This window comes from Vulpes vulpes, chromosome 2 (assembly GCF_048418805.1).
Source record: "Vulpes vulpes isolate BD-2025 chromosome 2, VulVul3, whole genome shotgun sequence".
NCBI lineage: Eukaryota > Metazoa > Chordata > Mammalia > Carnivora > Canidae > Vulpes > Vulpes vulpes.
In genome coordinates this window covers 163432301-163459120 of record NC_132781.1, presented here as the reverse complement: position 1 = coordinate 163459120, position 26820 = coordinate 163432301, and the positions used below count along the sequence as shown (strand labels likewise).

Genomic DNA, 26820 nt, shown 5'->3' with positions numbered 1-26820 from the left:
TGTCTATGGAAGATCAAATTTCTTTTCCGTTTAAGCCTTAGATTTTTGCTTTTGGCTTTTCATTAACTGCTTTCTCCATAACCACCCTATTTCCTAAGGGCCTCTGCGCTCCACCCTTAGGAGCCCTCTCATCTCCCTCTTCTCACTCCTTCACGAATGGAGAGGTGTGGCTGTGCCACTTGGTGGCAGCGTACTCCATACTAAGTTTGTAGGTTTATTTAATTTGTAACGTACACCCAATTCCAGGTTTAACTTCCTACGGAGGGCATGCTTTGAAGGTGGATTCTGCAAACTCAGATTGGAAATAACAGCAGTAAGATGACAGAGTGATACACGAGACAGTAAAGTTTTGGTTAATAAGACCATGTGTAGAGGGAAAAAAAAATTTGTCACCTGAGTAAGGAGCAGATCTTACTGGAGAGAACCGAGGTGGCTGTGGGGCAGGGTGCAGGCATAACAGGGAAAGAAAAGGTCATAGGCAAGTTCCTAACCCACAGTTTTGTTCAACGTAGGCCACGTGTTCTATGGGAAATTAGCTTGGCACAGTGTAGCCCCCAATACCACCAAGCAAGGAATTCCAAAGGTCACTGAACAGAAAGGCTCACAGACCGAATGAAGTTGGTCGCGTCACAAGGTTTAAATCCACACGGCAAGAAGCAAGGGGCAAGTTAGCGCACAGAGAAGGTGCCAGAAGGTAGAAACTCTACCCTGGGTTGTGCAATATTCCTACGTGCTCTCTCTGTGTCACATCTGCCTTTCCCTCTGGTGTGCTTAAAAAGAGCAGAGGGGCTCCAACGGCTGCAGGGGACTGGGAGCAACATATATCGTTCATGGGAGAGACACAGGAGCCCCTAAACCTGGCCGCAGCAGTAGCTCCCCCGTTAGCTTGCTGGCCAGCTGTGAGTTTATCTGCATTCTCTGGGAGGGGACATGTAGAGCCAGCGTGGGGCCATATTGGGTTTACCAATGGGTGACCGATTTGGTTGACTTGGCTTGTCAGTCCAGACACGGCGTGCTCACGACCTCGAGGGACGAAGCCCATCTGGTGAGCAGAGAAATCCTTACCCTAAAACATTTGCCTCTTGTTGCTGAGGGTGACATCATCCACCGCTCCCCAAGAGCTTGTCTTGTGAGCTCTGAGTGTGACGTCCTCCGAGGTGACACCCCGAACGTTCAAGAAGAGGCTGGAGGACCAAGGGGGTACCAGTGACCTGGTGCCACATTGAAGGTGGCTTTCCCGGAGCCGCCGACACTGTGGCATTAGTGGGCGTCCTTCTGGAGCTGAGAAGATTAGGAATGTTGCTGCTGGTTTCCTAACGAATCTGTGCATGGGCTCACCCTCACCGAACCCAGAATGGAAGCTCTCGGTCTGTGATGGCGACGCTTTCCTCCTGCTCCGGTGGGGAGGGGCACAGACGGCCAGTTGCCTGTGATGGAAGGTGAAACCCGTCCTTGAAGCCTCTGTGAAGAACCGTCCAGAAGATAAAGGAGAAGCTGTTACTGTTAACGGCTGGTTGGAGCCCTGCTTCTCGAACTGCGGTCCCTGGGCCAGCAGCACCACCATCGCCCAGGACCTTGCTGGGATTGCACAACCTGGGGCCCCTCTGCAGACCTACTGAATCAGAATCTGCATTTTTAACCAGATTCCCAGGTGATTCATGCGCTCACGACAGTTTGAGTCACATCACCCTAGCATAGCCAGGAGCACGAGAAAGGCAATGAAGTCAGACGGGCCTGGATGAATTCCGACCCGACGGCGCACTGGCCAACTTTGAGCAAGTGATTTATCTGCTACTGGCTTTGGCTTTCTTATCTCTAAAAGGGGGAAATAAGGGTTTTCTCAGATCAGTCTTTTTTATCGTGGTAAAACACACATAAAAGTCACCGTTTCAAATCGTGCAATTCAGTGGCATTCAGGGCATCGCAACACTGGGTAACAATCCCTACTGTTGAGTTCCAGAGCATTCTCATCACCTCCAAAGGAGACCCTGTCCATTGAGCCATCATTTCCATCCTGGGCCCCACCCAGAGCCTGGCAACTGCTAATTTTCTTTCTGTCCCTGTGAACTTGCTCGTTGTGGTTATTTCATGTGAATGGAAGCACACAATATACGGCCTCGTTTGCCTGGCTTTGTTCAACTTGGTCTTTTTAAACATTGTTATCAAAGGAGGATAAATCTAGAGAAAAGTGCATGAATTATAAGTGTACAGCTCGATGCATTTTCACACCAACTACCATTACCCAGGTAACCATTACCCAGACCGAAAAGCAGCATTTCGGTGTCCCAGAAGCCTCTCCCCTGCCCTCTTTCTGTCACCATGTCATAGACCGGGTTCATTTAGCCCGCCTTCGAACTCTACAAAATGGAATCATGACCGTACTCGTTCACGTCTGGGCCCTGTTGCTCAACATTGGTGAGACTCATCCGCGTCGTCGTACGTCCTTGTAGCTTGTTCACCCTTTTTGTGCTTCATTTTCCCATTGTGGGAACAAATGATCATCCCTTCCTCTCTTGATGGGCATCTGGATTGTTTCCAGTTTCTAGCTATCACGAATAATGCCGCCATCAACATTTCTGTCCATGTCTCTTAGCCCACACGCTCGACTTCTTTTTGGCTCCATCCCTTGGAGTAGAAGTGCTGGATCAGAGAGCACGCGTGTGTTCAGCATTAGTGGACGCTTCCCAACAGTCTTCCAGAGCAGTTGTGCCAAGTTACCAGTGCTGCATGAGAGCTTGGGATGCTCCCTACTGCTTCCCATACTAATTCTGCTTCTTTTTAAAAAAGATTTTATTTATGTATTTGAGAGACATGAAAGAGAAAGATCACAAGCAGGAGGGAGGGGGAGACGGAGAAGCAGACTCCCCACTAAGGAGGGATCCCGATCTGGGGCTCGGTCCCAGGACCCTGGCATCATGACCTGAGTCGAAGGCAGATACCGAACCCACTGAGCCACCCAGGGGCCCCGCTTCCCACATTTCTTGATCTTCGGGTGACTTGAGAATATTAGAAGTGGCCCATTGAAGAGCTCCGGCTTTATGCAGCTGCTCTACAGTGTGAAACAGCGCAGACACCCCAGTAGTTGTGTTTCCCAGTATGGCTTTGCTTTATTGCCTTTCAAATCCAGGATCAATTATTAGGATCCAAACCTGTCAAGCCACTAAGCAGCTTGTGGCTACAGAAGGGAGGGGATTGTATCTGCCTCGTCCCTCGTGGGAAAACTTCCTTCCTCTGAGTACATGAATCCAACGTGGTCTCTCATCTTTGGGAAACGCCAAGTTTATTTTGTAGTTCAAGTTTTTTCTACGGAATCATCGTAACTTCAAACAGGGGCTCAGCGGCCGGCAGTCAAGGCGTCAAGAGCTTGACGGGGGAGAGAAATCATACTGTTATTTTCATGAACCTCTCACTGAAATTTAGAATTTTTCTTTTTTTCCTGGCAGAGATGAGGGAGGGCCACGGGCCGCAGTAACAGTGCTTGACCAGATTTTACCACCGATAGAAATCACAAATATCTTCATGTATTTCAGCTGTGGCAAATATTACAAGACATCTTTTATGTTCGTCGTTATTTCGAAATGCGGCATTACTAGATCTGCCACTAGATCGTGCTGTTTAATGGTTTTTTAAAAAGGCACTTATATTTCTATATCAGAAATTGAAAATCATCTTAATGTAATTAATTTTCTTTGAAAATCTGTGTCTGTTTGAGAGTTATTTAAAAACACTGTTTTTACCAAAGTACTAACATTATTCTGAGAAGGGGTGTGCGGCGTGAAAAAGATGAAGAATCCTTGTTTTACTGACAATCAGCCCCCAGCAGTGAGTGATGGGGACGGAGTGGGATATCCCGAAGGTTCCTGCGGGTCCGCAGGTGCTCCACCTGTCGGCCGTCACGTCTAACCTTAAAGCCACCGTGACCTTGATATGGATTATTGACAAAGCCGCTGTGAAGAGGCTGCCAGGATTCCTTCCTTCAGATTTTGGAAAGTTGACTCAGCCTTTAGCAACTCAAAGCTGGCTTACCTGTCCTTGAGGTAGGAGGAGCTCCTGAAATCCAAGGGGGTCCCTTCCTTTCCCAGGGGCTTCCTCAGGAAAGCTCTCCCCAGACAGCTGCCGGGAGCGTGCGCACTCCCAGACATTTATGAATGAATGAATGAATGAATGAATGCGCTGTCCCATGCTGCCAACAAGGAGAGTTACACATAGAGACATGTTTTTCCAAATCTGGTGCCATATTGGTGCCACGTGGAGGATGAGCCGGCACCGCTGGAGTCTGGCCCAAGTTTAAAGATTTTCCTTATTTATTCATTAGAGAGAGAGAGAGAGAGGCAGAGACACAGGCAGAGGGAGAAGCAGGCTCCATGCAGGGAGCCCGACGTGGGACTCAATCCCGGGACTCCAGGATCACGCCCTGAGCTGAAGGCGGCGCTAAACCGCTGAGCCACCCGGGCTGCCCCCGAGTTTAAATTCATGTGCCATCTGCTTCCTGGGGCGGGGCCCTTCCTCGTGGCTCCCTGAACCATCACGCCCGAGTGTCGCCCCTTAGATGTGCCTGCATCGAGGAAGCGACCCGAAGGGTCAGGTGGCCTGATACAGCTTTTGCGGCCTCCGTGTGCAGACAGCCCGCCTGCCCCTGCAGACCCCCGGTCGGCCTCCTCCCCAAGCAGCGTCCTTCAAAACCCGGTGCCAGGGACTCAGTCTGGCTCCAGGGAGTTTCTGCCTTTATTTCTTCAAGCCCGGGAATGTGTTTGCAGGAAACCACTTCCAGCTCATTTTCCCCCTAGAACGTGCACACCTGCCCCGCCGCTCCCCTGCCCCTTCTCCCTCACCTCCTTCCCCAGCGCGGCTGGATTTTCCTAGGGGACTACGAGCCCTTCGCAGCGGTGTGAAGGTGGGGAAGGAGACGGACGTCTCGGTATCCATTTACGGAGCAAGTTCTGAAGACAGAAACTCTACTAAGGAGGATTGTTCTAGTCATTTTTTCCATACCTTCCCCCTTTATTCACTTGGAAGCTGGGGAAAAAAGTTAAAGATTCCCGATGGTTCTTTTTTTAATTTTACATTTTTTAAAATTTAATTCAATTTCCCAACCTGTAGTATCACACCCAGTGCTCATCCCAGCACGTTCCCTCCTCAGTGCCCGTCACCGGGTCACCCCATCTCCTTACCCACCTCCCCTTCCACTACCCTTTGTTTGTTCCCCGGAGTTAGGGGTCTCTCGTGGTTTGTCACTGATGGTTCTTTTCACAGAGGATTTTCACGTTCAAAGAAGTCAAACATGCACAGAGGTGCACATGGTACCATGTGCATCATGGAAGATGGAAGGAAGGAAGCAAAGGAGACAAGCACGCCCCCGACAAGGGCCAACAATAGGCCACACTCGAGGCAGGTAATTATTCGTTTTTTTTATTGAGATGCAATGGACGGACGGACAGCAGTGCATTCGTTTTGGGTGTAGACGTAGTGATTCCAAATGTGTATGCAGACACGTTGCAAAATGATCACCAGAAAGAGTTTAGTTAATCTCCGTCGCCGCCCGTAGTTCCGTTTCTCTGTCCTGTGATGAGGGTCTGGAGGGTCCTCCCTCGGCGGCCGGTCTGCAGCCCGCAGCGCTGCTCATGGGGTCCTCACGGCCCTCAGGCTTATGTCTCTTATAACTGGAAGTTTGGGGGGCGCCCGGGTGGCTCAGCGGTTTAGCGCCGCCTTCAGCCCAGGGCCTGGTCCTGGGGTCCCGGGATCGAGTCCCACGTCGGGCTCCCTGCAGGGAGCCTGCTTCTCCCTCTGCCTGTGTCTCTGCCCCGCCCCTCTCATGAATGAATAAATAAAATCTTTAAAAACAAATAACTGGAAGTCTGTGCCTTTTGACCCCCTTCACCCATTTTTGCTGCCTGCACTCCCCGCTCCTGGCAAGCATCAGACAAGTCATTCTCAGGGAACTTCCTGAGGAAGGAGCGGAGTCTCCGACGTCCTTGGAAGGTGCGGGGAGTTCGGTGGGGCTCGCTGGTGGCCCAAATCGGAAGAGCAAGAGCTCCTGGAGTGGGCGGCGGCGTCTGGAAGGCAAACCTCCCGCGCTTACCTCTCAAAGCCAAAGGCCTCGCGGCTGAAGCAGCCCCCCCAGAGCCGCTCACATCCCGATCCCCGGAACCCGCAACTACGTTACCTTATGTGGCGAAAGGGACTTTACGCACGTGGTGACATTAAGGATTTTGAGGTGGGGAGATTCCCCTGGACCGTGCAAGTGGGTGTGAGGTAGTCATGGGCACCTGAAGAGGGAGACGGGAGAGGTGGGCGTCGGGGGGCAGGTGGGCCGACAGCAGGTGTGCGGGGAGCGCCCAAGCCCAGGAACGCGGGTGCCTCCAGAAGCCGGGAAAGGACAAGGAGCAGGCGTGGGTCTCTAACAGGAACCCAGCCTTGCCGACACCTTAATTTACTGCTCCTGCCTCCAGAGCTCTGCGAGGACGGACTGGTGTCATTTTAAAGCCCGACATTTGTGACGGCAGCCGTGGGAAAGGAGAACGTGATCCCCCCGCCTCTGCGAGCTCAGCACCAACAGACTAGGAGCCAAGGGGCTGGAGGGGCAAATACCCCTGTGCTGGGCGTCCACCTCGGCCCTGCCGGTGGCCCCCCACTTCCTCCTGGGAAGCTGACCCGCGGGGACCCCGCCGGCAGGATCCTGTGCCCTCCGCTTTCCTGCAGGGCCTGCACGGGGGAACACAGCAGTGTGGGGGCCTAGGGAGGAGGACGAGTCGGCCCTGCCCCCATGGGGTGGCTTAGCAGATAGGGAGCCCTCCACGCAGCCCCGATCCGAGGGGAGAAGGACAGAGCCCCGATGTCACCAGCTGTGCTTGCCTGTGCGGGCTTTGCACGTTGTCCTAACGTGAGTCGGTGCAGGCAGCTGTAGCAGAATTACCGCGGCCGGGAGGGGGGGTGCGTGTAGATGGAACAGCCCCTGGAACAGCTCTTTCTTGCAGAGCCCACTAAGCCAGCTCTGCAGATGCCCTAGACTCCAGCCTCCAGAAGCGGGGGGCCCTAAACCTCGGTGGCTAAGCCCCCTCTCCCCGGCCTGGGGTCCTTTGTTAGAGCAGCCCCGGCAGTCGGGGACAGGTGGCTTCCACAGCAGGTGTACCATCTGTGCCGAACAACATTGCAGCAAAACACGCAGAGGAAAAGACTGCTAGCAGTTCTGTGCCGAGCACTCGGGAGCGTGGGCAGGGCAAGGATGCGTCACACGCCGCCTGACCTTGGCCCAGGGAGCCCTCGGCCCCATGGTTGGGCTTTGAGGCTCTGGGTCACGATCACCCTCGTGTTCACTTCACGTGCACCCTCCTCCCTGTTCTGCAGTGTGTCCTGGGGCGGGGCCCAGGTGCCCCGGTGGCCCGGAGAGGGGGTCCCGTGAGCCGGGAGGCAGCAGAGCAGACGCGGCAGGCGGGGGAGCACTGGCCACCCGAGGCCTCCACGTCTGGCCGTGCCTCTGGGGCTTCCGAGCTCCCCGGCGCCCAGACGGCAGGGGTTTCCTGGGACACAGGCAGGTTCTGGGTTCCTGACAGCCCCCCCTGCCCTCGGCACCTGCTCCTGCCACGCGGCCGGCGGTTTCAAGGCGCCGCGTTGGGCCTCCTCCCGCCTGGGGGGCCACAGGCTGCCGCCGGGAAGAGCCTGTGAATTCAGCAGCTTCATTTTCGTCCTCCGAAGGCAAAGCCTGGCCTTCCCCGGGATCCCACGGGTCCAGGTGAGGCCACGTCAGGCCATCTGGCCAAGGGGATGCATTTCCAGGCCTGGCCCTCGAGTTCTCCTGCCCGGGTTCCTCCACGAGCAGACTGCTCCTCGGGCTCCCGGCAAGGTTCGGGGTGTCAGGGCAGGTGCTAGGGCCGCGAGCCTCAGGTGGAAAGAAGCCGGGTCCCGTAATCACCGAGCGGCTTGGTTGCCCACCAGACCCGCAGACGTCTCTGTTGGGAGGGGGAGATAGGTCTTTAATCCCCTGAAAATCTGACTTACGGGGGCCATTTGTTAGAGCAGCCGCCTTACTTATCCTAACATGTGCCCGAGATACGGAAGGTTCAGGGTTGACAGGTCTGTAGCCTCTCATTCGGCCCCGGCTTTTGCACGGTTTCCAGGTTGTGTTCCTCGATCTCCAGCCCCTCCCGTCGGAATCAGGCCACCTGTGTTTTCCATTTCTGGGGTGAAGTTCAGATACTTATGTTTTGTTTGTTCTATTTTTAAGATTGTATTTATTTATTTGACAGAGAATGAGAGGGAGAGAGAGAGAGGGAGAGAGAGGGAGAGACCGTGCACAAGTAGGGGGAGCAGCAGGCAGAGGCAGAGGGACAAGCAGAGGCAGAGGGACAAGCAGAGGCAGAGGGACAAGCAGGCTCTCACCAAGCCTGGAACCGATGCAGGACTCGATCCCAGGACCCTGGGGTCATGACCTGAGCCCAAGGCAGACGCTCAACCGACGGAGCCACCCAGGCGCCTCAGATATTTATGTTTTGACAAAGAAATTCTTCCTTTTCAAAATCAGTGCCATATGGTTTCACAAACTGTAAGATCCTTCTAAGCATAATGTGAGAACGGATGAGGGATTTCACGGCATAACAGTGATAAACATCTACCCAGAAAAACAGCATTCACAGAGTTGAAAGGCAAATAGAAAAAAATATCCTTAAAAATATTAATTATTATTATTATTTTTTTACTGAACTCTAACTGCCATATGGTGTTCTATGGGTTCCAGGTGTACGATACGGAGACTCAGCAATCGCACACGTTACTCCGTGCTCGCCCCATACGCGTAGTCCCCATCTGCCACCACGCGAGTACTGTGATCGCAAATATTTTTGAAATCAGCGCAAGAGGATCAACAAAAATAGCGAAATAGGTAGAGGGTACAAGCGCACAAAATAAATTCGCATGAGTCCATAAAGGAAAAAAACCCCAAATAACCAATAAGATATGCAACAATGTTCTATTTCACTGGGTTCACAGAGACGCGCACTGGGAGGGACGGTTATTGTCCCAACCTTAGAGTCTTGGGAGCCGAGGCTCAGGGAGGGTAAGGAACTCGTTCACGGCGAAACTGCGGGCTTGAGCAGAGCCGAGATTCAAATCCAAGTCTCACGAACGCAGGCCTTTCCTCCTGGGGCCTCCCCACCTGCTGGGCCAGGTGAGTCCTCATTGTGGGGTCATGTGCGCGTTGCAGGATGTTGAGCAACATCCCCGGCGGCGTCTACCCATGAGGTGCCGCGGGGAGGCGCACGGGGGCCAGGGGGCAGGCACCTAGGACCATGCACCTGAGGCAGGGCCATCAGGGAAGCGCTGGACGCTGACATCAATCTCCGACCCAACCTGGGAGGGCAGGTGAGCTCAGTGTTTCCTGCTTTACAGCAAAAAGGACAAAGCTCGTCTATTGGTTCCTTCATTCAATAGACATTTGCTGAGCACCCAGCAAGTAGCTGACCCTGACCCGGCCTCTGAGGAAGGGGCGGCCCCACAACTCCCGTCCTCACAGAGGCGACGTGCCACGGGCAATAAAGGAATAAGTGAAGCGTGTGGTATTTGGGGTGATAATAAAGGCCTGGAAGACAAAGTGAGGACGTCGGGGTGGGGGGGTGGATCAGGCAGAGGGATGCTGGAGGGGAGTTAGACCTTTAAATAAGGTGGCCAGGCCCAGCCTCCCTCAGAAGGTGGCATTTGAGCAGAGACCTGTAGGCGAGGGGTTTTGCTTGGCCGTCCGGGGAACGATGTTGCACAGAGAATAGCAGGTGCAAATGCCCTGGGGCCTCCTTGGCAGACTAAGGAATAGCAAGTGTGGCCAGAGAGGAATGAGGGGGGTGGTGGGTGCCCGCAGAGCGCAGTGGGAGGGAATGGTGTTTGTGATGTGCAGGGTGACCTCCCCAGGGCCGTTTCCGGGAAGGGCGCTCCGGGACGCACGCTGGGACTCCGGAGCTCTCCTTTCTAGCTGAGTCAAGCTGCATGAGCCTCTGTGTCCTCCGCACGGGCCCTGTCCTAGAACTACGTCCTCACCTGAGTCTGTGACTCACCTGGCCTGGCCAATGCTGTGGGGACGGGCAGGTGGGGAGGGCAGGGTGTGGTGTATAAGTGCGGGAGCGTCGCTGGCTCCAGCGCTGGCCCGTGGCCGTGGCCGCTCTCGCTCGGCCTCCCGTCGGGCCGCAGGCGCTGGCGCAGCGATGGCCCTGCTCTTGCTTGTCCTGCAGGCGGCCTGCGCCTTCTCCCTGGGGGTGGGGCTCTGGGTAGTCTGCAGCCACCTCCTCCGCGCCGATGTCCCCGCGGCCGTCGGCCACCCCGTGAGGCTGCGGGTCCTCCATTGCCTCCTGGAGCTGTTGATAACGTGGGTGAGTCGTGGCTTCTGTCCTCCTCCTCCCGAGGGCTGAGGGCCGGGTGGGAACGCGCGAACCGGGAGGGTCCAGCTGCGCCGACACCGCGCTCGCGGCAGCGCATTGCCCGAGTTGTCCGCGGGTCTGCATGGCCCATGTTGGGTAACGCATTAGCCAACAGGTTCCCGAGCCCTCGGGGGTGTTGCTCAAGCTGCGCCGGGCTCACAGCCACCAAAGGAAAAGATGATTTACTTCCTCAGTTAAGAGGAAAAAAAGAAAAAAACCCACCCTTGCTCTGCTCGCCCTGCTTCCTGTCCGCACAGCGCGCACAGACCCCGACGTGCTGTCGAGTTAGGAGTGAGTTATTCTGAAGTTCGAGCCCCATCACCTCCTACCTGTTGGAACCAGGGACAGCAAAGAGACACGCGGCCAATTCGCAAATTAGTACAAATGAGCAAAACTGCAGAATGTGAGCTTAGATGACCTGTCTCTATACGTCTTGTCACCTTGGAGAGACGGGCAACCATTCATAGGACACGGTCGGGTGCTGCGCGTGGTTCCTGGGGTGTGCATTTAATACAACAGATACAAACGGATCCCGGGGGATCCACATCAACGTTGCCCACGGGGACCGGTGGTGACGCTGGGACTCCAGAAGGTTAGGTGAGGAAGAGCGATTGCCAGTGCTCAGGAGGAGAGGGACCCGCAGGTGGATGATTCCTACCCGCGGGGTCGGCGTCTAGAAAAGCGGGAGACTCGATCTGTCGTGGTTTTCCTGGCCTTGGCCCTCATAGTCCGTAGTCTGGGTTCCCAAATGTGGTGACTTGGTTTCCCCATCTGCAGAAAAGGGGGAAATAACAGAAGAGGGGGAAATAACTGGCAGCGTGGCTCTGGGGAGGGAAGCCATCCCACGTGCGGGTTAGGATACCCGGCGCAGAGCAAGCCCTCAATTAGTATCAGCCTTACTGCTATTTATTTGTTGATTTTTTAAAATTTAAATATTTTATTTATTTATTCATGAGAGACACAGAGAGAGGGGCAGAGACGCAGGCAGAGGGAGAAGCAGGCTCCGTGTAGGAGCCTGATGTGGGACTCGATCCCAGGACTCTGGGGTTACGCTCTGGGCCGAAGGCAGAGGCCCATCGCGGACCCCCGCTACCCCCGGCGCCCCTGGTTTGGTTCTTTGCTACAAAGATGTGTCGCGTGACCGCTATGTGTCGCCTGCCGGTCCTCGCTGTGGGGTCAAGGATGGACAAGAGAAAGGAAGTCCCAGACAGAGCCTAAGTCAGGGCAGTGTCGGTGGGGGGACAGTGAGAAGCAGCAAATCCGCTATGAACACGCTGATTTGCAGGTGGCAGGTGCGAGGAGGTGCGGGGCATGGGCAGGGGGTGCGGCAGGGCTTCTGAGGCCAAGGTTCCCCGAATCCCCAAGGGCGCCCGAAGGCTTGGAGGGAGGTAAAAGTCTCTCCACGTTCACCGGCTCTGCAGGAAGCGTGGCGTCCCCTTCCGTGAGGAGTGAGGGCCACCGGCCGCGTGGCGACAGCAGCGGCCGAGGCTCTGTTAAGCGAGGGGAAGCACAGACACCTTCAGAGCGTGCGGCGTCTGCTGCAGATATTGCGAGCAGCTGTGCGCGCCTCGTTTCTCCGAGCTTGTAATAGTGCTGACGGCCACCAGCTCTTGCTACTCGGTGTCCTGACCAGGAGGCGCAGGCCCCATCCCCCCGCACGCCTACCTACCTGTTCCGAGGACTACGATTGAAGAACCATCACCTTCCTCTGTAATCCCACGTGTTCTACGCGTCGAAAACATTGTGTGTGAGGTCCATGGGCATCACTGAAAGCCCAAGTGGCCTTGGCGCAGAGCGAGGGTGCCCGGGGCGGAGCACTTCGTCTATTTTTACTTTTTGTTATGCGACTTCCAGACCTACCGCAAAGAAGATAAGACTACTGTAGAGACGCCCTGTGCTCCCACCCCCGGCACTGGCTGCCGCCTCCTGGCCAAGCTTGTTTCACCTGTGACCCCCGCCCCCCCCACTCCCTCCTTCCCATTTCTTAGGAAGCAGATCTTGGGTCTCATATTTTATCCAAAAGGTTTCAGTAGGTATCTCTTAAAGACAAGAACCCCTCCCCTTTTAAAAAAAACCACAATGCAGTTATCAGGCCCTAATAGCAACTAGTGCTTGGAATGGCCATGCTGGCCAGGCTAGTCCGGGAGGGCGTCCCTGGGAAAGCGAGGTCATGTCCAGGTCACGGTGGGGGGCGTTCCGGGTTAGAGGGACCCCGGTGGGGTGGCCAGAAGCCTGGTTGGAGACGCTGGCTGTCAGGTGTCCGGGGGAGAGAGGATGAGGGGCAATGTAGGCCGAGGTGGGGTGGGGCTACTGCAGGTGCCTTCCGGCCCACGGGGCGGAGCAGGGCTGTGGTCCTGTCTGCCCTCCAGCCAGCCCCCCCCTGCTGTGTCACACCCTGAGACCCTTCCTGCCTCATTCCCTCTTCTCTCGCCAACAGGGGACGATTCTCGAGAAGCTGAGAATCTGTTCCATGCCCCAATTTGTCCGTTTCGTGCATGATCTGGTGCCACTCAAGGAGGATCCGGATGTCGTGGTCACCGATCTCCGCTTCGGGACAGTCCCCGTGAAGCTGTACCAGCCCAAGGGGTTGTCCTCCTGCACCCCCAGGCCTGGCATCGTCTTCTACCACGGAGGCGGGGCAGTCATGGGGAGCCTGAGTAAGAATCCTTCCCTTAGACGCCCACCTGTCGTGGGGCAGCCTCGGAGCAGGGCTGGGGGGCACCCACCTTCCAGCAGGAGGCCACAATCCCGTCACCCTCCCGGCGGCGATGAGCTGGGCTAGGACAGGGCACATCCAGAGGGTTAGCGGGTCCTGGATCATTCCGGTGGCAAAGATACGGAATGTCTTGCTCCCTTTCTGGAAGTAAGGAGGCCTGTGTATGGAATATTATATATATACGCACATAACCCATGTCTGTGTATCTGTGAACCCGTGTGTATCTGTGTATATCCATGAAGTTCACACGACATAAAATTGACCGCTTTATTTATTTTTTAAAGATTTTATTTATTTATTCATGAGAGACAGAGAGAGAGAGAGGCAGAGACACAGGCAGAGGGAGAAGCAGGCTCCATGCAGGGAGCCTGACGTGGGACTCGATCCCGGGAACCCAGGGTCACACCCTGGGCGAGGGCAGGTGCTCAACCACTGAGCCACCCGGGCTGCCCCTAAAATTGACCACTTTAAACGGTACAGTTCTGTGGCATTTAGTACGTGCACAGTGGTCTACAACCACCACCTCTATTTACTTGGAAATGATTTTTTTTTAAAGTAAAACACAAACAAAAAAGTACATCCTTTTGTTTCATGCCTGGTATTGCCCGGGACATATTCTGGTCCAGACAGGAGAACCAGAAATGTGAGCAAAGCTAATGAGAGGAAAAACTCACAACTGAGACCACTTTACAGTCTTCACCTCCCCTACACGGGTGCCCCATGAATTCGGGGCGGGGACACTTTCATTTGGTTCCAGCCCTGCCTTCTAAACGAATGCCATCGGCCACTGCAGGAGCCTTGGAGAAGTAAAGGACTGAACGCAGCCGAGGGTTCGGTTTGGCCTGCGTGTCGATGGGCCGTACGTGATCTTGCTAACAGTCGCTGATCCCCCGGCAGGCAGCGCGGCTGCGCCTTCCGCGTGGTGTCGAGCCCCGCACGGCCCTGCTCTTACCGTTGTGTCCCTTCCAGGGAGGCCTCGGGCGGGGGGGACGCGCCGCACGTGCCGCTGGCCCAACAGCTCGTGGATCTTCCAAAGGAACTGCAGTCGCTGGGGGGCGAGCGACGCGAAGGGGCAGTTGTGGGGACAGGAGGGCCGAGGAGAAAGCCTAGGAAGCGGGGAGGTGGTCTGCGAAGCTCATTAGGATGAGCCCGGGTCCCCCGCAGACGGGCGGCGGGGAGAAGGGGCAGCCCGAGGTGGCGGCGGGGCGGGAAGCCACTGCCTCCGGGTGGACGCCAGAGCCCTTCTGTTTTCTAGAAACCCACTATGCCATCTGCCTTCATCTGTGCAAGAAGAGTGGCTCCGTGGTTCTAGCGGTGGGGTGAGTACGGGGAAGGGGGCTGGAGCTGGGTGCTGGGTGGGAGGCGGGACCGGGGCAGGTGGGGACCCGGAGGGACATGGGGACTCCAGGGCAGGGGAGGGGCTGTGAGCAGCCTCAAGGAGAAGTCTGGAGCCTCCAAGAGGCCTTGGTGGACACGGCGCAGGGGACACCGGGATGGCCCTTCCCTGAGCCTCCACATCAGGCACACTGAATACGCGTGACCGGCTGTCCCTGGGGTGCTGTGGCTCCTTCCCCACCCCCAGCCCCGGGCACACGGTCCCACGGGCACAGGTGGTCCCTCCTCGTTAATCTTCCCTGCAGTTGCCTTTAACTGCATAGGCCATAAAGAAGTACCATTGTCTTGGCAGGAATACATTTCCCTTGTGGCACAGCTGGCTGAATAAGAGTGAAAAAGTACAGGAATTGGTCCTGGATGAGGGAGCGGGACCCGGGGACACCACTCACGTTATAGTTCTCTGCTCCAGGGGGGAGGACGTCTTGATCCAGGTGGTGGCCACGATACTCCTTACAGCTCTGGTGGGGCTGAACCGCGACGTCGTGGGCCAGCAAATTTCTGCAAGAAAATTATTTTATGAATCCGAAGTAGACAAGGTCTTGGAGTTGAAACCTTGCTGCCCCAGCATGAACTCAGGGTAGCTTAAAACAGGAGGCATCATAATGGAAAAAGTTCGTTGAGCCCATAGAATATATATATATACATATATTTTTTTTTGAGATGGTAGCATTTCTCACGACACCCAGATTTCTGGAATCTCTTGAAAAATAGGGAGGGCCTAGTGTGCCAGGTGGTGGGCCTGCATGGCAGCAACCTGAGCATGGAGCTCCCACACTCTCCTGGCGCACCTGCCGGGCAGCAATGGTCCGGAGGGGACTCGCCGGCCTGGGGGAGACCCACGCGCCAACTGCTGCACCCAGTGGTGCTTAGACCTTACAAGCTCCTCCCATAAAACCCGCGAGCAGGGCAGGGCAGGGCTACTGAGAGTGGAAACCCAGGCAGACCTGGAATTGCTCATAAAAGAACCGTAAGAGGCGACGAGTGTGAGCCAAGGACGCACCAGCAGGTAGGTTCAGAAAGATGGGTTCGTGTTTGATGATTGGTAAGTTGTTGGCCAATAGGTGAACGACAGGGCTCTTGTGGTCACCGTCTGCGCCCCAAAGGGGCATCGAGGCAGATGGAGCAGCAGCCACCACTCACCGAGCCTAGGTGCCAGGCGCTGTGGTCCTCACGTCTATCACTTCACTTGAACCTCATACCTTAACATCACCTGCTCGGGCTTCCGCAGGAGAAGTTAATGGAAGAAATTTGGCCTACAGGACACTAGCCAGGGGTATTTTGGGCTCTGCTAGGTGCTGGGTGTAAACTGTTGTTTCTCGATTCCTCTTCTAGATACCGCAAGTTGCCCCAGCATAAGTTCCCGGTGGCGCTAACAGACTGCTTCGCCGCCACCACCCACTTCCTGAAGTCCCTGAAGGTGTACGGGGTGGACCCAGATCGGGTCGTGGTCTGCGGTGACAGCGTGGGAGGGGCAGTGGCAACGGTAGTCTGTCAAAAGTTTTTGGGCTGCCCGGATCTCCCCAAGATCCGTGCTCAGATCCTGATCTATGCCCAACTCCAGGCTGTGCATTTCCAGCTCCCCTCCTATCAGCAGAACAAGAACGTCCCGCTGGCCAGTCGAGACTTTGCCTTCTACTGCTGGCACCATTACCTGGATATCAAGCCCTCCTGGAAAAGCACCGTCCTGAAAGGCGCCCACTTGCCTGCCGAAGTCTGGGAAAAGTATAGAAAATGGTTGGGCACTGAAAATATCCCAGAGAGGTTTAAGAAGAGACCCTACCGGCCAGTGCTCCCAGAGCCCCTCAATGAGGCTGCCTATCTGGAGACAAGCCTCGCTCTGGATTTATTGAACTCACCCCTGATTGCGGAAGATGAGGTCATATCTCAGCTCCCCGAGGCTTGCATTGTGAGCTGTGAGTACGACCTTCTCCGGGACGATTCGCTGTTGTACAAGAAGCGGTTGGAGGACCTGGGGGTCCCGGTGACTTGGTACCACATGGAGGATGGTTTCCATGGGGTGCTTAGCACCTTAGACATGGGGTGTTTGCAATTCCCCTGCTCCACGAGGATTCTGGATTCCCTAGTCCATTTCCTAAAGAGGTTGTGATCACCTTTCCTTCCTGCTGGAGCTACGAGAGTACACATTCCACCAGCTTCTAGTTCCCCGGCAGGGCTCTCTATTGTGGCGTAGGTGATGCTGAGCGGGGCTAGGGAGGGGGTCGAGGTTGCCATGGCCTTCTTGCTTCAGGTTCTAGAACTGTGGAATGCAGCTTTCTGATGCCTGAAGGGAGAGCAGTAGGAGAGACCGGTTTGGGGGGAGGGTGGCGCTCTGTTCACGATCACCATTGGGAAAATTGGGGCTGACGGTCTGCAGCGGGCACCTGAGAGTGAACCATCAAGTAGGGCTTCCCCAGGAGCGTTCAGGTTGGTCTAGGCTGCGAGGAGCAGGAGCGTCACACGGCGACAGCTGGCTTTGGAATGAAGCAGGGACGTCATGTGCAGTCCCAAGGGCTTTCTTCAGTCCAGCTCCGAGGATGGGGCTCTGGTGTTCTCGATGGCCGGTGGAGGTGGAGAAACAGGTGTCCCTCTCCTCCCCTGGGTACACAGTGACATTTCCCCTGCTATTCCTCTGCCTCTGAGCTCGGAATCTTAACTGAATGGGCAGGAAGAGTTAGGAGAGAAAGGATAGGTTTCCCATAATGGTTGGCACCTAGGGGCAGATGAAGACAGCCCAGAGCCGCCTGACGGGGGTGCCCTGGGGCTCTCGGAGTCCAAGGAGCCGGAGGGACTGAAGATGTGTCAGCAAAAATGATTTCTGTTTTAAGACATGGAACCAACTCAAACTGGCCTAAATCAGAGAAAGAACCTATTGGTAGCTGTGAGTTCCAGGGATAAATCAGGTGGGGTTTGATCCAGAAACTCAAACAGTGCCACCAGCTGCCTTTTCCTCTTTCCTCCATCCTGCGCTCCTTTGCATTTACTTCCCCGTCGCCTCTGCCTATGATGGCCCTGAGCACACTTACATTCTCCAGAGTCAAGTCCGTCATTATAGACTTGCCTCATTCCCAGTCATCCCAGCAGAAACCACATTGTAACTCGATGGCTCTGTGGGCTCTCTGAGGGGTGTGTCCAGTCGCCACAACCGAGGGGATGGAATGGTTTGACCCGGGCTAAGCCCCGAGCTGGAGTGGAGGGTGGGGTCAATTCCACCCATGCTTGGGCAGAACAGGAGGGAGGGAGGGAGGACTTTCCTCACATCAACACTTAGCTCTTCTACGGTAGACATCAATGCTTACTCCGCTGGGTGGTTATCAAAGCTTCCTCTGCCGCAGAAGCTAAGTGAACCCGGAGCCAGAGTACTTGGAAATGGCAGGAGATGTCAAGGAGTACGAGGCAAGGTGACCACTTGTCCCTGAGGAATAAATATTCCCAGGAAAGGGCTGGTGCAAGTTCCCAGGCTGGTCCTACCTGGTCTTCTGGAGGCCCTGCTCCTAGTTGGCTACAGGTTTTCGTAGGCCGAGGCCCAGGTTTACTGCACAGAGGCCCCTATGCATGCCCTTAACTTGCTTGCAGTTGAATGTTTGTGCTGAAACGTGGGGCAAAGAGGAATCCCATTTGGTGGCTTCTGGATCCATTCATGGCAGGCCAGTAGGTGTCTTTGTTGGAGAAATAGGAACCACTCGCTGAAGGCGCTTCATCTGGTGGCCACTCAGCTGTTGAGCAGCACTGAGATCTAAGGAGCATGGTCCCTTCTAGAAGAGGTCTGTGGGTTGAGTCTGGGTAGGCTCCTCTCCTGGAGTGTGGTCTTCATTGCTTCATTCCATCTCTGGACATAGGCGGAGGGACCGGGCTGACCTTCTGGGGAGTTGGGTGGCTAGCTCAGCGGGGTGCTGAGGAGCGTGTGAGCCGCTCGAAGAGCGTTCCTAGAGGAGATGAGTCGGCTACATTTTCAGGACTGGAAGTATCTCTGGATTTAAATTTCTACTTCACTGTGATGAGAAAACAGCTATTTCGAGTTGCTGCCCAGGCATTCTACGGCACGACAACCCTGCTCCACAGTCTGGACATGTAGATAAAAACCTCAAGTTTAGAATTCCTGCCATAAGTTCCCACTTTACTTTTCCCAGGGCACCTTTTAAAATAGCCACTTAGGGCCACACCCTCAAGAAGTGAGTGATCTCTGCCCCAGCCACGTACTCAGTAGCAGGTGCTTTCTACCCTGCTCTCTCTCCTGCTCGCTTGAGACCTGAGATAGAGGACTGCCCTTCCCTTGGCTCATCGCACCCCCAACTCTGTTTCTGGGATCTGTAAGCAATAAAACTCATGAGTCTATTACGTTCGTGTGAGTGTATTGAAACTGCACCTTCCATCAAAACGACCCCGGGTTTCCACTTCCCCAAGGTGGGAGCTGGGATGCTGAGGGAGCTACGTGCCAACCCCACATCGGTAGCTTATTTCTCCTCATTCAGCAGGTCGTGATCTGCATATTTTAATTTAATATGCCAGCTATTACATTTAATTATTAAATTTAATTATTAGATTTAATTTAATACGCCCCCACAACACACTTGTTTGTCCCTTACATGAATTGTACAAAGTAGGTATTCTTAGACCCATTTAATAGATGAGGAAATGGAGGCCCAGAGCCATTAATAATACTGCTTATTTCCTGTTAGGTTCAAGGGTGCCTCGTTGGCCGGGTACTGTGCATTGCAACCCTGATCCATCTGACAACACCTCCTTTCTGTTGTGTCCCGTGGCCCATTAGTTCTTTCCTTTTCCATCATTCAGAATTAAAATAAAAGACTCAACTGAGCCATATGAGCTTATTTGAGTCCTTTGCCATCCACTTAGGTGTCTGCTATTGTTTGATCTGAGTCAGGTTGATGGAGCCAGGTATTTTTTTGCCACCTGGTTTCCTTTACCGTTTTGACTGTAGCTTTGTCAAAGTCTGAATGACTTTAGAACTGGTCACTGTAGCCGCGGTGCCCAGCTAATACCAGCTCAGGGCGATCGGACAACTACATACTATTAAGCCCTGACACTGTCCAAGTGTTTTCTCAGTAAATGCCCAGGACTTCCCTGAAAAGATCTACCAGTTAGGCCAGGGCAAACGTCGTCTGATAAGGGACAATGTGTTGCATCCCAAATTGCTCTCATTCGTCAGTAGGCAACTGAGGACAAAGTTCTAAAGCAAAGTTGGAAAATGGGCAAAATTCGTCTCTCCTGCTCCTCTCCCCACTTCCCTTTTGGTGTCTCACTCAGGGTTCTCCACACCCCCACTCAGGACCTGCCTGCCTTTCTGGCCCCAAGCCTTGTCTCCCTCTCTGCCTGCACTCCCTGCTCCAGAGGGACTGCTGGCTCTCTGTTATCCCTGGCCAGTCAGGCTAGGTTAGGTTTTGCCACAATGACAAGTGGCCCCGTGGTCTCAGTGGCTTATGACAGTAAAGGTCTAATTCCTGCTCACATTACACATCACACGGCCTTCACGGGTCAGCTGGAGCTCTGCTCCACAATTGTCTTCTCCAGCTTCCAGGCTGATGGAGCAGCCTCTCTGTTAAATGTCTCCAGTCTCATGGCAGAGGAGACAAGAATATGGCAAATCACATGTTGGCTCCTCAAGCTTCTGGTCATCTTCCTTTGGCCAAGTCATGCAGCCATGCCTGACCTTGTTGAGATGGAGAAGCATCATTCTCCCCAGAGAGGGGCATCAGATATTGTTTGGACAATATTACAGCTTACCATGCTCTCAATCATAAGATTTCCATTCTACCTTAAAAAATTAATTTTAAATTATATAAGTGATACACAAAGATATTCTTTTAATTTCCTTTTTTTAGAAGATCATTTATTTGAGAAAGAGAGAAAAAGCAAGCAAGAGAGAGAGAGAGAGAGAGAGAAGATGAGTGGGGGGAGGGGAAGAGAGAGAGGGGGAAGAAGCAGACTCCCCACTGCGCAGGGAGCCCGATATGGGGCTTGATCCCAGGATCCTGGGATCATGACCTGAGCCGAAGGCAGATGCTTAACCGACTGAGCCACCCAGGTGCCCCTAAAAGATTTCTTTTTTTATTTTAGAGAGAGAGAGAGAGAGAGAAAGAGCAAACTCTGCCCTGAGCATAGAGCCAGACACAGGGCTCGATCTCACAACCCTGAGATCATGACCTGAGCAGAAATCAAGAGTCGGATGCTTGACCAACTGAGCTACCCAGGCTTCACAATATTATCTTGTTAAATAAAACCTTCAAATACTGGAGATAAGGCTAACAGTCATTTTTGATCACCCTTCCTTCACTCTCCACTTATATCTGGTGGTACCCACTGTCACCTTTTTGACAGAGGGTGGTCTTCCAATCCTTTAAAGCCTTTTCTATGCTTTTACATACGCAGATATGTAAAGCATTATTTTGTGGGATGACTTTGCATATATTGGTACATAAAAGATATTATTCTGTACATGTTGTGACACTTGAATGTTTTCAATCAATGATACACATTAGAAGTCTAGCCTAGGGATCCCTGGGTGGCGCAGTTGTTTGGCGCCTGCCTTTGGCCCAGGGCACGATCCGGGAGACCCTGGATCGAATCCCACGTCGGGTTCCCGGTGCATGGAGCCTGCTTCTCCCTCTGCCTGTGTCTCTGCCTCTCTCTCTCTCTCTGTGTGTGTGACTATCATAAATAAATAAAAATTAAAAAAAAAAAAGAAGTCTAGCCTAGTAAACAATATAAATTTATCTTACTCCTTTTAGCTACTGCATAGTATTCCCTGATGTGGCTATTTTATAGTTCTTAGCCATTCCCAAGTGGTAGACACTTTTGATCTCTTTCTAGTTTTTCATAAATAAATCCACAGTAAATGTGTCGGCACACGCCCCCTTCTGCATGTGTGATTCTGTGATGGATTCAAGGAGAACTGTTAACTGGGCACATTTTAAATGTTGGTGGATGCTACCCAGATGTCTGTCCCATTCCCTTTCCCCAGAAGATCTCAACTGGGAGAGAAATCATTGGATTATAACCATCAATCCCAAAGGCAAAAAGAAAATCAATTGGCTTGAGAATCAGCTGGGTGAGACCAAGTTGGTATGGCACGCTTGTATTTTATTTTATTTATTTATTAAATTTTATTTATTTTATTCATGAAAGACACACACACACAGAGAGGCAGAGACATAGGTAGAGGGAGAAGCAGGCTCCATGCAGGAAGCCTGATGTGGGACTCGATCCCAGGACCCCGGAATCACGCCCTGAGCCAAAGCCAACCGCATGGTTGAGCCAAAGCTCAACCGCATGTTTGTATTTTATTTTATTTTATTTTTTTATTTTTTTTTATGTTTGTATTTTAAAAAGGAAAGTTCCTTCATTCAAATGAACCTCTACAAGAGTCAGTTGAAGAGTTGGGGCAGACTGCAACATTGTTGGTTTGGTGCCTCCAAAACATCTTTGCATCCCATAGAAGAAAGCAAAGGATGCCAAAGCCAGCAGATTGGCTCCTCATTCCCACGGTTGCCATGGCTTGCTCTATTCCCTGGCTAGAATATCTCTGCCCCAACATCGTAGCTGGTTGTCTTGCGAATTACTGCACAGAGTTGAATCAGATAAGACAGTGTGTGGTTCCATTTCAAGGCATTTCCAGTCATAAGAAAAAGCCCTCATATTTTCCAACTTCCCAGATATGCTCCTCTATCATAGGGAAATGATTTTGTCACTAAAATAAACTTGGCTTAGGCACAAAGGGAAGAAGGAACTGAATATTTATCTACTCCTTATTGTGACAGGCATCTTATGAAGTGTTTTATAGATGACATTTCATTGCATTCTCATAATCTCATGGTGCACATGGTATTCATTCCCAGGTTTTAGATTAGGAAACCAAGGTTGACTTGGGCAATCTTGAAGTTCAAGCCAAATGTGTCTGAGTTCCAAGTCTAACACCCACCACCATTATCTTCTCTGTGAAGTGACCCAAAGCAGATTGGTCATCTTCAAGAAGTGTTTCTAGGCCATGCTGGACCAGGAAGGGAGAAGTCAATCCACGATCTCTCTCTCCGGACTCATCTTAGGTTCTGCTTTCTTTGGAAAGCCAAGCAGGGTTAGGTCCTTCTCAGAGCTTGCAGAGCTTGCTGTAGTTCCTTTAACAGAGTGCTAGGCACACAGTATTGGGATCATACAATGACCAAAAATGTTTGCTCCTAAACTAGATGGACGTGATCTCCAATTTCTAATGTCCACAAGTGATTAGAAAAGCAAATGACAGTCATCTCTGCAGGAGGATAATGTCATCCTACATTATTTTTGCAAATAATTTTTCAGGTACCAGGTACATAGAAAAGAAAAACTAGCAAAAAGAAGTCACAGAAACAACAGCTTTTTTTTTTTTTTAAAAAAAAGGAGGGCCCCTGGGTGGCTCAACTGGAAGAGCATGTGAATTTTGATCTTGGGGTTGTGAGTTTGAGACCCACATTGGGTGTAGAGAGTAAATAAAAAATAAAAGGAGTCATATGCAGTAGAATAGTTATGCTTACTACGTCCAAGGAGATAAAATCTACATAAATATATTTATGCATATAATCTATATAAGTAGAATAGGTAAATCTATACACAATTTATAAATATAATCTGTACATTTAAATACAATATATAAGTATAATCTATAAATCTATAGATTTGAAAATTTGGAAGGCAAAAAGTGGTAATTTAAAAATTCAAAAGGTAGGGGGTGCCTGGGTGGTTCAGTCAGTTGGGCATCTGACTCTTGGTTTCAGCTCAGATCATCATCTCGGAGTCATGGGATCAAACCCTGTGTTGGGCTCTGTGCTCAGTGGGGAGTTGGCTTGAGATTCTCTCTCTCTGTCTCCCTGCTCCCTCTCTTTCTCTCTCTGAAATAAATAAATTAAAAATTAAAAATGTAGAACAATTAAAAATTTAGAACTGTAAATATGACATGTCTATGAATTGAACAGAAATATTAGAGCTGAGAAATGCAACAGTGGAACTAAAAATCCACTGGGTGGGTTTAATTGTACCCTTTAAGAGAGAGGATATGTGAGCTGGAATACAGGTCAGAAGAAACTATTCAGAATCAAGCACAAAGAGACAAAAGGTAGAAAACACAGGGGAGGGAACAAGAGGCATTGAGAAGTGCAGTGAGAAGGTGTAGCAAATATGTGACTGGTGCCCCAGAAAGCAAAGAGAAAGAAAGGAGGCAATAGCGATATTTGAACATAGAATGGCTGAGAATTTCCTAAAATGATTGAAAGATTAGGCATTACATCAATATATATATATATATTATCTTTATATAATTTCTTATATCTTCTGGGCAAAGTTTCTAAAGTATAAAATATAATATAAAATAATCACACAGTAGAGATGATCAATAATGCCATGTTTGGGCTCTGAAAACACTGAGAAATTGATAAGCATCTAGTAAGACCAATAAAGAAAAGGGGGAGAGCACAAATGGTAGATACCAGAAATAAAAAGGGACTTTTTATAGATCCTAGAAATATCAAAAAGATAATGAGAGGAAATTAGGAATAACATTTGTTAAAAATTGAGAATTTAGATGCAATGTGTAAATTTCTAGAAAAACACACTTTACCAAACACACACACAAAAAGACAAAATCTGATTCATTTTAGTTTTTTAAAAGATATTATTTATTTATTTATTCATGAGAGACACAGAGGCAGAGACACAGGCAGAGGGAGAAGCAGGCTGCCTGCGGGGAGTCCGGTGTGGGACTCGATCCCAGGACCCCGGGGTCATGCCCTGAGCAGAAAGCAGATGCCAAACCACTGAGCTACCCAGGTGACCCAATTAAATTATCATATAATACACCAACGTTTGGAAGATGTGCATGGCTCAAGATACCAATGTATTCCAAATGACCACCACGATGCCACAAAATCACACATAACTGAAAGATCTGCCCAAAACACAAGTGCAACCCGTGGATTTTAATGTAACAGAGTTCAGAGAGTTGACTGAAAAGTTCAGATTCCACGTTGTAACTGACCTTTAAGAAACTACCACTCACTGGGTTTTGCTGTAGTATCAGAGAATATCCACAATTAGCTGCAAAGTCTATTAAAAGATTTCTCTCTTTTCTAACTACATATCCGTATGAGATTAGATTTTCTCCTTTCTACAAAACAATATATCACCACAGATGGAATTTTTCGAAAACAATAAATAATAATCGATATATTTATGTTAACCTATTGGGTTTGCCCAGTCTGTGATATAAATATTCCCACCATGAATGATTTCGAGCTACCAAAGTGATTTTACCGGATGTAGTGTTGGGAAGAAATGGGCACAGTTGGCTCCCCTGGGCTGCTATGACCTGGCCGCAGACCACAATACAATACATATTTCAAAAACCCTTTGGTTCCTCAATAACTTTTAAGAAACTAGGCATTTGAGAACCACTGACCTAGAGAAAGGGCTGGATCTGGGCAGCAGGGGACAGTACAAAAGGGTCCTAGCAACCACAGCTACATGCAACATGAGTGAATCTTAAAAATATTAACTATATGGCAGAAAAGAAATCAGACTCAAATGAATACTATACAGCCCCATTTATACCAACTCACCAAACAGGCGAGGCGAAGCATAAGGGTATAGAAATGCATCCTTTGGTGTTCAGCATATTTAAAAAGAGCAAGGAAGTGGCAGCTACAGAAGTCAGGTTGGAAAGGGAGGAGGCATGTGGGGCCCTTCTGGAGTGCGGGCAATGCTCTTCCTCTTGACCTCCGTGCTGATTTTGTGGGTTTTTCTCTACCATAATTCATTCATCTGTACCTTTATTTTTAATGTACTTGTTCATATTATGTTATATTTTATATGAAAAGTTTTTAAAAATGGAATCACACAGAACACGTGACCCCCCTGTACTTGGATTGGAAGGACATCCTCTCTTCCTGGCTCGAGTGCCCAGACTGGAGTCCCTGCCAAACAGAGGCTTGCCATGCTCTGTGGTGTGTCTTTGTGTCCTTCCCCCCATATGGTTAGTTCAAGAGGGAACAAATAGTTTCTTGGAGTTCCTGTATTTTTGTTTAAAGGCTGTTGGAAAATATGGTCTCTGAATGGCCCACCTGAAATTGGTTGTCCTCATTTGTGGCAAGTGAGACGATAGGGTTAGACTTCTTTAATTCAATCATATTATAGGCATCTTTCTGTGTTAGCATTTTTAAAAATTATTTATTTATTTATTCATGAGAGAGAGAGAGAGAGAGAGAGAGAGAGAGAGAGAGGCAGGAGGAGGGAGAAACAGGCTCCATGCCGGGAGCCCGATGTGGACTCGATCCCGGGACTCCAGGATCGTGCCCTGGGCCAAAGGCAGGTGCTAAACCGCTGTGCCACCCAGGGATCCCCTGTGTTAGCATTTTTTAACAGCTACAGAGTACTTCATTATATGGATGTGTTACAATTTTATTGAACCAATCCTCGCTTGATAGATAATTAGGTGGTTCCTGACTTTTTTTTTGCTTAGTGAAAAAATAATGGTCTTTCTCCCACTGAACCTCAGTGGGATCCCTCTGTGGGAATGGGACGCTGGTCTAGTTACTGATGCATTGCACCCACAGCTCAATGCCCAAGATTGGTATATGTAGCACGTGCTCAATAAAATGATGTGGGGGTGAATGAAGACTAACTGAATAAACCACATGGTATCAGTTTGAGCACAAAGACGGGATTTTTTGTGGAAACCCCTTAAGCAAAGGGGCAGGCAGGCCCTGAGTGGAACCCAGGGGTCTATGCCTGAATCAGAATGGATTCAAATACCAGTTGTCCCACATATGTGACTTTAAACAACTACTTAGTCTCTCTTTGCTTCACTGATCTCATCTATAAAATGAGTATAATACCGGCACCTGGTTCACAGTGGCTGTGAGAATTAAATGACTGAATATATACAAATGTCTCCACATGGGCCTAGCACATCAGCCTGAGAGTAATAGAATTAGTAATAGAATGAAATCATCTGGGGATCCCTGGGTGGCTCGGCGGTTTGGCGCCTGCCTTTGGTCCAGGGTGCGATCCTGGAGTCCTGGGATCGAGTCCTGCATGGAGCCTGCTTCTCCCTCCTCCTGTGTCTCTCCCTCTCTCTCTCTGTCTATCATGAATAAATAAATAAATAAATCTTAAAAAAAAAAAAGAATGAGAACATCTCAACTCACCCTTGTAAGTGTGCCCCAAGGATGATGCTTCTCACAGGGTGACACCACTAAAACGAGGACCTTCTGGCCTTGCATTTGTGGTGGTTATTGTTGGTTTGATTTGCTTTGAAGGGGTCAGTTTTGCTCC

At 51.2% G+C, this 26820-nt stretch overlaps 1 protein-coding gene across 1 annotated transcript; it reads left to right on the top strand.

Moving 5' to 3' along the window:
• Window positions 1-10126: 10126 nt before the first annotated feature.
• LOC112929715 (arylacetamide deacetylase-like 3) lies at window positions 10127-18842 on the top strand. Its single transcript, XM_026011893.2, has 4 exons — window positions 10127-10349; window positions 12835-13054; window positions 14369-14432; window positions 15841-18842. The coding sequence occupies exons 1-4, from the start codon at window positions 10185-10187 to the stop codon at window positions 16613-16615; spliced, it is 1224 nt and encodes a 407-aa protein (XP_025867678.1). The 5' UTR covers window positions 10127-10184; the 3' UTR covers window positions 16616-18842.
• Window positions 18843-26820: the final 7978 nt, after the last annotated feature.